Source organism: Budorcas taxicolor, chromosome 8, assembly GCF_023091745.1.
Source record: "Budorcas taxicolor isolate Tak-1 chromosome 8, Takin1.1, whole genome shotgun sequence".
Lineage (NCBI taxonomy): Eukaryota > Metazoa > Chordata > Mammalia > Artiodactyla > Bovidae > Budorcas > Budorcas taxicolor.
In genome coordinates this window covers 34,328,548-34,343,190 of record NC_068917.1, presented here as the reverse complement: position 1 = coordinate 34,343,190, position 14,643 = coordinate 34,328,548, and the positions used below count along the sequence as shown (strand labels likewise).

The 14,643-nt window shown below is 37.7% G+C and overlaps 1 protein-coding gene across 1 annotated transcript in view; it reads right to left on the bottom strand.

Annotated features, from left to right (window-relative positions):
- Positions 1–14,643, bottom strand: part of MPDZ (multiple PDZ domain crumbs cell polarity complex component) — a 181,095-nt gene that overhangs the window by 41,135 nt on the left and 125,317 nt on the right. The window contains exons 24-26 of the mRNA XM_052645436.1: positions 12,088–12,180; positions 5,470–5,647; positions 2,604–2,714 (exon numbers count right to left, since the gene is read on the bottom strand). Of these exons, the coding sequence (XP_052501396.1) occupies positions 2,604–2,714; positions 5,470–5,647; positions 12,088–12,180 (382 nt within the window). The remainder of the gene's footprint in view (positions 1–2,603; positions 2,715–5,469; positions 5,648–12,087; positions 12,181–14,643) is intronic.

The window sequence follows — 14,643 nt, the reverse complement described above, 5'->3', positions numbered from 1 at the left end:
CAGGCAAGAATACTGGAAGGGGTAGCCGTTTCCTTCTCCAGAGGATCTTCCCAACCCAGGGATCAAACCTGCATCTACCTGCATTGCAGACAAATTCTTTACCCACTAAGCTATTGGGGAAGTCCCAGTCACTACAGTCATATCCAACTCTTTGCAACCCTAGGAACTGAAGCCTGCCAGGCTCCTCTGTCCATGGGGTTCTCCAGGCAAGAATATTGGAGTGGTTGCCATGCCCTCCTCCAGGAGATCTTCTGGACCCAGGGATTGCACCTGCATCTCTCATGTCTTCTGCATGTGCAGGCGGGTTCTTTACTACTAGCACCACCTGGGAAGCCCAATATCTCATTTTAAAAACAATTTTTTTTTCTCATTTCCTAAAGCAAAATATTACTGTAGAGGAGGAAAGAGATCTTTCCTGTACCCATCTTAAGACTCTTGGTTGGATCTCTGAAACATGCATATTGATGTAACCTAAGCTCTGTGTGACACAGAGCCTCCACTGGGAAATGAAGACCAGAAGAAAAGGTTAAGTCCGAGTGCTTTTATAGGAGGTCTGATGAAGAGTAGAAAGTTGGGGAAAATGACAGGACAAAACAGCATGAGCTAAGCATATTTAACTGGGGAAAACTTAGCAAGGCCTGTTCATTCAGATTCCTCTCAGGGGTCCTCCTCATCTGCAGGTAAGGATGTGCCTCTCCTGAAGATCTCTCAGGAGAGTCTTATGACGCGCTTTGGGGGAGAAAGGAGAGGTCAGAGTCCTTCTAGCACCTGCCTTTTCTCAAATAACTTCCATTTAAATATTCAGTATGCCAAGGTGTTTTGTTTTAGGGTATCAGGTCCTAAACCCTGTCACGTATCATTTGACTACACGTGTCATTCTAAGCAAGATTTATTCTGGAATATTACTATAAATCAGGCATCATTATACCTCAGATAATAAAATAGGGATATTTTCCAGGTGCATGAGAAAATATCTTCCTTAGAAAATGCAACTTGGCATTGAAAGAAATATTTGCAATTTAGTATTTAAAAGTAATCTGAGAATCGGACTCAGCAGTTTGTAGCACTGTCTTCAATGATATAAAAGTTGGAAAGTAAAAATAAAAGAAGAATAAAACCCACCCACACACATAGAAAACAGCTTTAACTTAACTTAAACAGCCATTTAACAACATCATCATGCTGTGTCTATGTTTAACACAACCAATGGAAATAAATGTAAAAAGACCTGTAGTTATTTAAACAAACTGAACAGCATTTGAAAAGAATGCAGGATGATCTGGTCCCATCACTTGGCAGATTTTCTTATCTAAATGGATTATTATCTTCTAACAATAAATAACTGAATTATTAAAAACTGCAAATGTGAAGATAACTGCTTACATTAGGAACTACTAATTCATTTCTTAGTGTGAACTCAGACCAGAGCTACACCTGTCTTGATGACAAAAGGAAAAACCAACAAGATAAATCTGGTCACTTTGTTTCCTAGGGCACCGAATATTGAAAAGTTCCTTTTACTGATCTCTAAAAACCTTTTACTACGCTGCTTCCTCCATAACTTGACCATTATTATCCTAAATTTTAATTTTAAAAATTAAAATTAAATATATTGTATGAATAAAATTACACATTTTAAATTTCAGATGATCTTTTTCACTTTTCTTACATGTATTAACATTGTCTTTTTAAAGACAACAAACCCTAAAAGCTAATAAGCAGTTATTTCAAAAAGAATCAGTATGCCAGAGATTCTTATATCCAGAAGTGGACCCTGTATGAGCCTCAGGACATCTAAGAAACTCCTGAAATGCTATGCTAACTTCTCAGTAAATCTCAAGAACTTTCCAAGGCCCAGTAGTTTAAGAACTACTGCACAGGAAAAAAAAATTTTATACAAAGTTCTCTTAGTATCTCCATCAACAACATGCACTGGATGTGCTAAGATTTCTAAAATACTTTTAAAGCCATTTCACTTGTAATAACCAACAGTAAAATGGATTAATAGGCCTCTGTCCCCCAGGGGCTACACAGTGATCAGAGCTATTCAGTGATGGTGGCTAGGAAACAGCAGGTATGAAATTCTGAGTATATAAACATACAGCTTAAATAAAAACAACCAATCCATCATATGGAAAGTTAATGTCCACTAGGATAGACAGATGCATTAAAGACCATGCACAGGAAATCACAGATTGCATACTGGGAATTCTAAATTTATAAAGAAAATGAACTCTCTCTAGTTTCTCAGAGACCTGACTAGACGTCACAGACTATCAACCTGAATAACTCCACCACATCCTTCTTAACAACTTACATATTTTATGACTATAGTGAAACTAATGACTATCCATCAAGATGCCTATGGGCCACCAGTGAATCCTACTTTTATGTGTTTTCAACAGACTTCAAGTGTCTATTATACACGGTAGAAGGATTTTCAGGATAACTCAATGGGAGAAAAAAGCAAAATAAACTTTTTAAAAGTCTCCTGAGATTTCAAGGCTTGATCTCGGGTCCTAGAAGCAACTTGGCCCTGGATGCGTCAGATTCCAAGTTGAACGCTGTTGGATGCGCCTACCTTGCCCTTTGTTTTCGCTTACCCTTGGTCTGTTTATAATGCTCTGTACCAGAAAGACTACAGGGTTGCCTGCTTTCCGAATGGCTTCCACAGCTTGTTCATGGCTTGCATCTCTGAGGTCCATGCCATCCACCTGCAATGGAAGGCCTCAGCTTAACATTTTAAGAAGCTATAGAACAACAGAACAATTTGCCAATTTGGAGTTTTGAGATTCCTGGGTGAAGCTCCTAAAAAACCTTTTTCAGATTCAAAAATATTTGAGACTACTTGTGAGGCTCCAGAATTTTTCATCTGTCCAGCAGACTTCTGGTCCCTTTTTTTGGACACAGATTTATGTCTCCAAAAATCAACTGAAATAATAATCAATTAGAATGAAGGCTCTGCTTCTACTTCCCTTACACTGCCCAGTTGTTCCTTTAAATTGACAAATCAGCATCATCAAAGAAATAATACAAGGGAACTGTCTAGTAGCAATGTTTTCACCATAAAAGTCACTGTACAAATTTTCTTCCCAGTCATCACAGAGCGGTTTGTGAAGTGGCTGTGTGATGCTTTGTGTACTTCTATTAGGGAAGCTTGAATTTAAGAACAAAATTCTGATGTTCAGAAAAATCAGCTTATGGTAAGGTTTGTTTGGCAAAAGAATCTTTGCAATAGGCATGACACGAGCTGGAAGCCAAGAAATTGTGCTTACTTGTGAGCAAATCTTGTATAAATAGCTTGAGAATAAAAGTTATTTTGGAACTTTTTATTGACCATGGCTTGCCTGGGTGATGATCAGCTCAGCTTATGCACTACATGAACAGGAAGGAAAACAGTCTGAAAGGCCAAATGCTAATCTTGCCAGAAAACTATAGGATACTGGTATACTTTTAACATTTCCAATTACCAGAGAATGATATATACAATCAAAATAGCAAAATAAGAGTAGACACAATTCTGAAAAATAAAATTTTTAGATCTCTACAGAGAACCTTATCACCTTTAAAAGAATTATACACTGTATTTTATTGAAAACTTCCCTCAGGTTGATACTTAGATGAAATAGCAAAATCTCTTTCAGTGCATATTAAAAATGGCTTCTAACTTTTTGCAAAATAAAAGTATATATGTTTACTATATATTTCATTAGTGGGAAAATGTAACAGAAAATTAAATATCTTTGCTCAAGTCCAAAGAACTGTATACTTTTCACGGAATATTTCATAGGTCTCTAGTTTATACACATTGTCAGAGATTCTTAGCAGAGTCATGTTCTGGAATTCCAAGGATCACAGAGGCCTAAGGCTTTCTTATTTACTGAAAAAGGCCACTGCACATAACTGAATTCAAGAAACTGCCACTGAGCAATATTTTACCACATGGAAAAAAAACTTCACTCCAATTTCAAAGGCATGTTTAAGTCTACTGATACATTAAAACGACATTTTGGTGCAAAGTATGATTAATCCTTTCTCAAAATAATTATAAACATTTCTTAATTTTTCTACTTAGGTCAAAAGTATTCAGTAGTGAAGTACTCATAAAATAAATTGCCTTGGATAAACTTAAATTGGAAATTTTATGTAGTACTCTAATGAAGAAAAATTTCTTTAACATGGGCCTAAGATATCATTTAATGAAGAGCAAAGATATAGGAAGAGAGAAAAAAACCCCATCATTCTTCCTTATAAATGGTCAGATTAAAAAAAAAAGTGAAACACCAGGCAGAGCCCTTGCTTTCTTGCAAATCTCAATCTTCTTTTGTGAGTCCTCAATGTACATATACTTTACACAATAGATCAATGCCCACAATGTTCAAGTTGTGGCTGATTCTTACCAACTTCTATACAATTAAGGCATCTTAGTGTGTAAGTTATATGGATTTAGAAAATGAGAGACAATCACTTGTACAAAGTAAAACTAATGGTTGCCATAATGACAAAGTGATCAGTTGGTTTTTGTTTGGAAGTTGTCTCTCTTAATTGACTCTCTGGGTCAGGATTTGCTGACCTTCCTCTACACATTTACTAAAACTATGCTTATGCTAATCAAATAATTCATCACACTATTCTGAAGTGACCTGATTACTTATCAGGTCTGTCCCACTTGACAGGCAGGCTGGATGTTTTATTTACCGTGGGATGCCCAGAGCCTGTTATAGCACCTGGAATGCAACAGCTGCTCTAGGAATACTTGTTGAGTAAATGATGAGCGACTTGTGAGAAGAGCAGATATGAAATACTAAACTTAGCTTTGAATGAAGGGATTAGATACAATCTGACCAAATGCTTCTCCCACATATAACGAAATGTGTACACACATGCACATACATACCAATGCACACGTGCGTACTCATACACACAGCCCTCAGTGGTGAGTGGGGAATAGGCAGAGCAATGATATGAAGGAAAAGCCAAACTTGGGTTGGTGGGGGTGGTGGGGAGACCCTTCTATAAAAGGTAATGAGGATATTAGCATAAAAACTTTACCAGAAAGACTCATTTAAAAAAATCTTATCCAACAACATTTAGGTATTTCCTGAAATAATGTCTCATTTGAGGGTTCAACTGTGATGTGTACATTTTGTGTGTGTACACATACGTTAAACAATTTAATTATTCCCCAAGAAATTTGCTTTGTTTTTTTTAACTGAACTTAGTAATTTATCTCAGCACCGACATTTTTTAGAACAGTTGGTTATACCTCCAAACACTTCTCAATGTATATATAATTTATCATATACTGAAGATAAAAATTGTAGGTGAAAACAAAAAAATAAGAAAGAAATTCTTTAACAACAAACATATTTTACTCGAGTGTTGAGTCAGTGTGAAGATGATGATCCCCTTGTTAAAGAGGATGGCCCAGGTGAGTAATTTTAGCATAGAAAGCTAACTGGAGGATACCTCTACTATTCTATCTCCAGGTTTCAGGGTTCCATTTTTGCCAGCTGGACTATCTTCAAGAACATGTTTGATGAAAATGCCCCTCATCACTTCACCATTGCTTAGACGACTCCCCATCCCTCGTCCACCAACAATGCTGATTCCCAAGGATTTGCTTGGTTCTCGCCAAAGTTCAACCCTATAAAAAATAAAGAAAATTTTAAAGTCTCATAAGAAAGTACAGGGAGAAAGCCTCGTAAAGTTGGGTGTGGCAATGATTTCTTGGCTATACCAAAGGCACAGGCAGCAAATTAAAAATGGACAAATTTGGCATCAGCAAAAATAAAAGCTTTTTTTCATCGAAAAGTACTATCAAGTGAGTAAAACAGCAACCCAAAGAAAGGGGAAATATTTGCAAACCACAAATCTGATAAGGGATGAACATCCAGAATATACATAGAACCCCTGAAACTCAATGATAACAACAAAAGAAAACAATCAAAATTGGGAAAAGAACTTGACTAGATATTTCTCTGCGGACGATAGACAAATGTCCCGTAAGCACATAAAGAGATGCTCGGCATCACTAACCATTGCGTGAATCAGCACTGCTATGAGCCCATGTGCTGCCACTACTGACACCCAGGCACCTGGAGCCCATGCCCTGCAGCAAGAGAAGCCACTGCCAGGAGGAGGCCACACACCGCATCTGGCGAGCGGCCCCCAACTCGCTGCAGCTGGAGAAAGCCCACGCGCAGCGATGCAGACCAGCGCAACAGCAAAAGCTACTGAGAAAGACCCCCTCACACTCAGTAAGATGGCTAATGCAAAAAAAACAGAAAATAAGTCGGCAGGGAGAAATTGTACAAATTATGGAGAAATTAGAAGCCTTGTGCACTGTTCATACCAATGTGAAATGTTACAGCTGCTATGGAAAAAGAGTATAGAAATTCCTCAAAAAATTAAAAATAGAATTAACATATGATCTGGCAATTCCACTCCTGAGTATATACCCAACAAGAATTCAAAGCAAGGTCTTGAAGACATACATGTATAGTATGTTCACATAAATATTATTCACAATTCACAATAAGAAAATATTATCCACAAGCCAAAAGGTAGAAGCAACCCAAGTGCCCATGAATAGATGAATGAATCAACAAATGGCATATAAATACAAAGAATAATATTCAGCCTTAAAAAGGAAGGAAATTCTGACACATGCTAAGACATAGATCATCTTTGAGAACACTATGCTAAATGAAATAAAGGACAAATCCTATATGATTCCACTTATACAATGTACCTAGAATAGTCAAATTCACAGAGACTAATAGAGAATAGCTGTTGCTAGATGATGCAGGGAGGGGGAAATAAGAGGTTACTATTCAGTGCGTACAGAGTTTTAGTTTTGCAAGATCAAAAAAGTTCCAGAGATGTATGGCACTGATGGTTACAAAGCAACGTGAACACATTTTATGCCACTAACCTACAAGATTAAAAGTGGTTCAAATGGTTAAAAATAATAATAATAAAAAATACATTTTTAAAAATTCAAAGGAATAAGAAATTATTATACTAAGTTTTGTAAATATCATTTGCTCAATTTGTTAAGGTTTTACCCATAGTAAGACAAAATCACTATAAACAAATTACTTTTCCAATTAAGTGTTTTATAGGGTCTGATAAATACTATTAATAATATATTTCTGAGACTGATTGGTTACAAGTTAATATTAGGCTCATACTCCAGGCTGAGGCACAAATGAATATAAAAGGACCATTTTCCAGGGGCTCTAATATTGCAGACATTAAAAAATTCAGCTACTCTCAAACAGATGGTAGCTTCTAAGCTTAGCAACCCAGTTAAGAGAGAGAACGTTTCTGTATATACTGAATGAGAAGCTTACCTCTGCAACAGTCTGCCTTGCCAACAGAGACCTAGAAACTAACAGTCGGGGCATGAAGAGCGGTTGCTAACACAGCCCTCCATGATCCGAGCCCGTCACCATTTCCTAAACGCATCCTCCTCAGCTCTCCACCCCCCTCTTTCCACTCTGGCTATCCTCTTGGTGTTGCTGAGGTTCATCTCCCGCCCTGGGGCCTGGGCACTTGCTACTGCCCCTGTCCTAAATGTACTTCCTCCACCCACATAATAAGTGCATGAACTCATATCTAATACCTGTAGATAGAGGTCAGAACCATGGATGAACTGAAAGTACATGTCTTATGAAAAGGCCGGGATACAAGGATAAGGTGATTAGCACCGAAGTGTTTGGCCAAGATGAAGGGGTTCAGATGACTGCAAGCGAACAGGGATACCAAGTAGAAAGTTCTAAGATGGGTAATGAGACTCTGCATTTTACTCTAACCTGCAGGAAGGGAGCTGATGCTGGACATCAGACAGGAGAAGAAAGCCTGGTCCAGCATACCCTCAACCTTGACATGTGACGTGCTCCCAGAGGAAACGGAAGGTTGTAGGTAGGACTCCTGGGTGCTGAGGGAGGTCCTGGTAAGAAAAGACTGGGGTAAAAAAGCACCACGGTGAAGTGAGAGGAGGGACAACTGGTCACAGGAAGCAGATGAGGAAATACTTCTTTTCTCTGGTCAGTACTTTTTTTCTTTATTAGAAATCTAAGACCTAGAGATCTGTGGTTTAGTGTAAAGGGATCTCACTATGATTCTTCATCTTAACAAATCTGTGAGAAAAGCTTAAACTAGTTACAATTCTTTTCATCACTTTCTTTCATTCTAGGAATTCTGTGAAAGACAAGAACCAATTTCTTCCCATTTCCAAGGTAAAACGGCAAAGTAGTAAAGTCAGTAGAGTCAGCCACTGTCTTTAATATTTAAGAATCCAGAATACATAGGTGGGACTCATTCCCTCTTCTTTTAAAAATGAAAAAAATAAAAGAATGAAAGAAAATGTCTCATAGATCCTTAGCAGTTGATATATGTTAGAGAATGGTTCTCATGATTCTTTGGACACTAAAAATAGCAGGGGCAGCAAAAACTCATTAAGGGCTTATGGACTCAGCCTTATTCTCCAGGTGAGTTCCACAGAATTTGATTTTATTTTCAAGTCACTCCTGTGAGGTGGATGCTCTTGTCACTCTGTTTTACAAAGGGAAGAGGCACAGAGGTTAAACAGCCTTTGGATACCAGTACCCTGTGCCTCCTGAGGATGTAGCACAGACAGCAAGGTGGTATTAGATCCAGTCCTAAGAGGAAATGCTGTAATTCTTCAAAACATCAGAGCAGATAACCAAAAACAGAGCTGCCAAAATGACCCCAGCACTGAGGAACCAACCCAGGATTCATGAAGCAGAACACGGTCAACATTCCATGTTAAGAAGAAAATAAGAGACCTATAAAAGAAAAACTGGGCAGAACATGTCCAGAGCTGGTTTTACAGAAAAATGTCAGCCTTTCTGGAGAACACAGATTTTCAAAAAGTGAAATTAATAAAACCAAGGTAAAATAGAGCTCTGAGGCCAGGTTGCCTGAACTCTGAACCAAGAGTTCCTGGGCTCAGTTCCTGCCCTTCTGCTACTTAACAACTGGGTGACCCTGTTTTACTCCATTAGTCTTTTTTTTCCTTTCCTAAGCTGGAAAATGGGTCAAACAAGAGCCCCAACATCAGAGAGTTGCTGTGAGGATTAAATTCATGAATGTATGGCATGTACAAAACAAAGTTTTACAACTTAGTAAAGCAATCAATAAATCTGATTACTCTTATTATGGTGATGATAATATCCAATTCATATGACAAATGAACAAACCTGTACGCCAGCACCTCAATCTGTTATGCTTACACATTGTTTACTAAGAGTAACTGGGCTCAATGTACCATATTCTACCCATTGGGTTGATAAAAGCATTTTTAAAGATGATCATATGATGTGGTAACAAGGATATTGGGGGGGAAAAGCTCTCAAATATTGGAAATAAAAGTAAAAATTGGTACAGCCACCTTAAAAAGCAATTTGACAACTTCTAGTAAATAACAGAATTAAATCTACAAGTCAGCAATTTCCCTTTGGAATATATATATAGACAAATTCTCCAAATGTGTAAGAAAATATACTTACTGCACAGGATTATTGTAATAATGAACTGTTAACTACTCAAATATCAATCTGAAAATAAACTGAGCTATATTCATATACTGAAAGGCACTGCCACAAGTAAACTGAATGAATTAGATATTTTTGTATCCGCATGAGAGTGTACAGAAACATTTATTTAAGAGTAAGCAAGCTGGAAAATGATACATACAGTATGATATAATCCTGCACATGAAAATCACATGCAAAATAAAAGTGTAACACAGGTTATTTACAAATTTTTCTTGACTGCATGCAAGAATGTCCAGCAGGTTTCCAATCCTGTAAAGCATATTCATGACCCTTGTTCCTTATTTGCTAAAAGCTCTAATTATTTTGGTAAGCTTCCTCATGAACTTCTATGAACTTCTCCCCTAAAAAAAAAATTGAGGGATTCCATAAGGTTAGTGAGGGCAGGTTATCTTCTTTAAGATTTACAGAATCTGTAGACATACTCTCTTGGTAAACTAGTCACCACCATTAGAGACATCACTTAGCGTGATGTGAAGGTTAAAACGGGAATTAAAGTATAAAAATCTTATGGTCCAGAAGTTGTACCCAATTTCTCGTCGTAGGAAAATTTCATAATGACTCCTGTGCTCAACAATTTTCACTTGCTCTGGTATGAATAATAATGAAGAAGAAGCTGATGGCTGCTAAGACCAACCACTGACTGAGTCCTCACTGTGCACCAAGCATTGTACTGAGGACTTTAAGTGAATTATGATATTAAATTCTCTTCCACATGTTAAAGGTTCTACTTTATTTTTAAATTAAAAGTGTAATTACTCTTTCAAAAATATTTTATTTAAGTATAGCGACACAGTACAGTGATTCAGTATTTTTACAGATTAACTCCATACAAGATTATGGCCATAATTTCCTGTGCTATACAGTATATCCTTGTTACTTATTATTTATACATAGTAGTTTATATCTCTCACCCCTAATTTTACCCTCCTGCCTTTTCTCTCCCCTTTGGTAATCACTAGTTCGTTTTCTATATCTGTGAGTCTGTCTCTGTCTTGTATGTACATTGGTTTATTTTTCAAAAGAGCCCACATATATGTGACAAAATAAAGGATTTCTCTATCTGACTTATTTCACCCTGCAAAATAGCCTCTAGGTCTATCTATGCTGCTGCCAATGGAAGAATATCACTATTTTATGACTGAGTAATATGTGTGTCTATATATACATATATATATATACATATATTTCCATCTAGTATTGTAATTCCATCTAACTTACTTCTGCCTCTCTCTTCAAATAAAAAACCTAACATGTTATAACTGGAGTAGGAAATTGCAACCTACTCCAGTATTCTTGCCTGGAAAATTCCATGGACAGAGGAGCCTGGCAGGCGACAGTCTGCCAAAGAGTTAGACAGAGAGTTAGATACGACCAAGCGACTGAGCACACAGCATCTCACAATATTTTTTCTGCTACGAATCTAGCACTTCTATTCTCAGTGTGGGCAATAATGTAGCAAGACTTTGATTTTTTAAAGCGGTCTGAATAATTTTTTAAAAATTGAAATCAAAAAGTCATTTTATTCGGCTGGAGATGCTGTTTCTTATGAAAGCAATATAAAAGGTTTCCTATACTTTGAACATGATTCAACCTAGAAAATGTTTAAAGGTGATGCAGCCTAAAGTTCATTTATGAGCTAGGCAAATCATCAAACTGTATTACACATCAGAAGAATAGAAATTTTTCTATATTGAGAATTTTATTTATTCATTGAAGAATAAATAGTTAATAAATATGTAAAAAGGCACCTCTCTGATGGTCAGCTTTAAATCTGTTCAGAGAAAGTGTCCACTGATTATATTTTACCCTTAATGCAAAATATCTTACATTTTTCTTTCATTATTTTGTGTCTCTCTACACCTTGTCTAACTCAATACACAGTAGCTTCCTTAAAGACAGGATTTATGTCTTACACTTCCCTGTTATTTACAAAACTATCTGTCTCTCATCTTGTCAATAATCAGGACTCAGTAGATTCCTACTAAACTGAATATTCTTCTACTCAGAACAGGAAAATACACCTTAGTGATATTCAGAGGTATATATGAGTAGATTTAGGAAAGTCATCATTCCTATTATATATGAAATTCATTCTAGAAAGACCATGGGTTAGAATAACCACAGCCTATGATAAGATGCTCACACACACATTTTGAATGTATATGTTTGAATATCTACTTTCTACAAATAATAGAAAAATTTCAAGTTAACATTTGGTGGTTTGCCTAAGATAAACTCTACAGAAAATATTCCAACTACCTATGCATAATTTTCTCAATTTTATTTAGTCCCTACTATGTGCCAGATCCTCAAGTACATATTAGTGTTAACCCTGTGTGATACATACTATCTTCTCCACTCTGTGGCCACAGAGAAATGGACGGTGAGCAATATTAAACAGCTTGCTCAAAGTCACAGTAGCAAGTTGTAATCTAGTACTTGAAACCACCCCTCTCTATCTTTAAACCCTGAGTAGGCAGAAGACAGAAATAGTCCTTACCGCCGAGGCTGATTCCAGTTGCTGTAGGCTGCATTTTGAAGGTCACTTTCTTCCCCCTCTCCTTCTTCTCTCTCTGGTAGCTCTGGAATGTCTCTGGTAAAGAGTTGGACAGTGAGTATTCCACAATCCTAGTAAAACCACACAGGCTGTCTTCTAGGTACTTTATTACTGGTTTGGCTAAAAGTACAGAACTGCTTCATATTTTTACCACACTTGGCTACTGAGTATATAATATTTTACATTAAAGGGAAAATAAAGCCTGATTACATAAAATAAAAACCTCATACTGGAATCAATCTACTATACCTGAACTTCCCAGGTGGCAGCTGAACAAACCCATGTGGGTTTGATCCCTGGGTTGGAAAGATCCCCTGGAGAAGGGAATGGCAACCCACTCCAGGATTCTTGCCAGGGAAATCCTGGGAAAGAGGAGCCTGGCGGGCTACACTCCATGGGGTCACGAAGAGCCAGACACGACTGAGTGACTGAACACTCAGCACTGTAACTGAGTCTGGAGATGCAACAGAACGCAAGGTGCCTTGTCTAGGCTTTTTCTTTCCTAATGAAACACGGACCAAGGAAGGAAGGGAGTGAAAAGAATGGGGAAATGCTAGAATTTTTAAGAACAACCATTCAACAACTGTTTCCTAAATTTTTCCCATGTGTGAGAAGGTAGACACCCCATGTGTGTTATAAGCGTGTACAGTCCCACCGGATCCCTGGCCTGACAGAGCTGAACATCAAGTATGCCAGGAGTGCAGCATCTCTACCGCCTCAGGATGGACCAATGCTTTCCCTTCATCTTTTGAAGACAGATGGAAAATGCTTATGGTCTGCTTCTGCCCATCCAAAGCAGCCAGCCACAGTATTCTTATGGGAAGCAGTTTACAGGCACTTGAGTCCAAGGTCGGTTTTCAATTTCTACAGGAATTCAGATTTTGCCAAATGCCAAGCATGTAGCAAAATATGTCCGATCTCTTAACTGACTGTAAATATAACTGTAAAATAATAATCTTGTCCAAAAATATTTGGTTTTTACCAAAGGCACACTTTGCATCAATAAATGGTATTGTCAGGACAACAAAGAATGGTTAAATCAATTATGGCATGGTCTTATGCTATTAGGAAAAATTGGATTTCTAAAGAAATATATTCTTCTTAAAATAGAGTAAGCTTTAAAAACTCTAATTCAATAAATACTTGCAGCTGATATTTACCGAAATTGAAAAAAATCTGAAGATAGCATATGTTCAAATTATATCCATTCTCCCCCAACAGGAATACTGAACTCTGTCAAATTATATTATCTTCAGACCTTGAGATCAGAAGTCATCTAATCTAATAATCCATCTGTGCTTCAATGTGTTTCCCAACACAACCGTTCCCAAACAACTGTGTGGGCTCTCCCAGAATGTCTCACTCTTTCTTTGACCTGAAAGTTAGATCTTTGCTTTTCATCTGTCAGAGGGAAACCCACCTGCCTGTGGTTCCTACCTACCGGTCGTGTGACATAATTCTCCTTCTGTAATTGAGGAAGGAGACTCTGAATGAGGTTGGGCTCACAGAGACTAATCCTGACTGTGGGACAGGACTGTCAGGAATGGAGCCAAAATTTTCAAAATGATGTTAAGAAGCTGATTGAGAATGAAATAGTCGGAGTGAACTTCAATCTGAAAGATGCAAGGCAGTGGGGGGAAGCAGAGCCTAACCCTCTGGAAATACCACTGGGGAGAATATGACAGGAAAAGCGGGTACAGAATGCAGAGAGGAATGGGAAGTAAGAAAGAGTCCTTCTCTAAAACACCCAGTTATTACCCTAAAGCCCAGGCAGGGGGAGCTGCTCAGATGCAGTCACACAGATTACATCATATGCTCCCGGCTTGTGAGCTGCAAGATGACAAATACAGATACGTGGAGTCTTCTCATACAAAAAGGTCCACTCTCTTCAGGTGACTGTCCAATCTCGGATCATCTCCCTAACCCAGATACATCCCCATAAATGTACTGATTATTCTTTATCCATCTTCAGGCGGGGTTTACAGGACTCAAGCATGTGTGCCTCAGCAGAATGAACCTGCTCTGTGTCCCCACACTCACTCAGCCAAGAATGAATTAGACTTCTCGGCACTCATGTCTGATTGTTGAATATCAAATAAGTTTCTGTCAACTGTAACAAGTAACACTCTATATGTGCATTAAGATGCTAGAAACTGGCACAAAGTCACACAGTAAAGGAACAGAGATGAGACCTGAATTGGGCCAGTTTACTAGCTCTTAAACTCCATGCTATGCTGCCCCATATTTTTATATAGGGCTAGTACAATTATTTTTTTTGATCCAATGGTTAAGAACATGGAGCCCAACCATGTGCATTTAACCTTGATTCTTCCACCTATTAGTTATGAAACTTGAGCAAGTAACTTAATCTCTCTGGTGCCAATTCCTCCTGTATGCTTAAAGAGAAATCTGTTACTCAGTTGTTAATATAACTGAAAAACATACAGGCCCACAGCTGAAAATGTATTGTGCATTCTTTTCGGGATAGCAATTTGACAT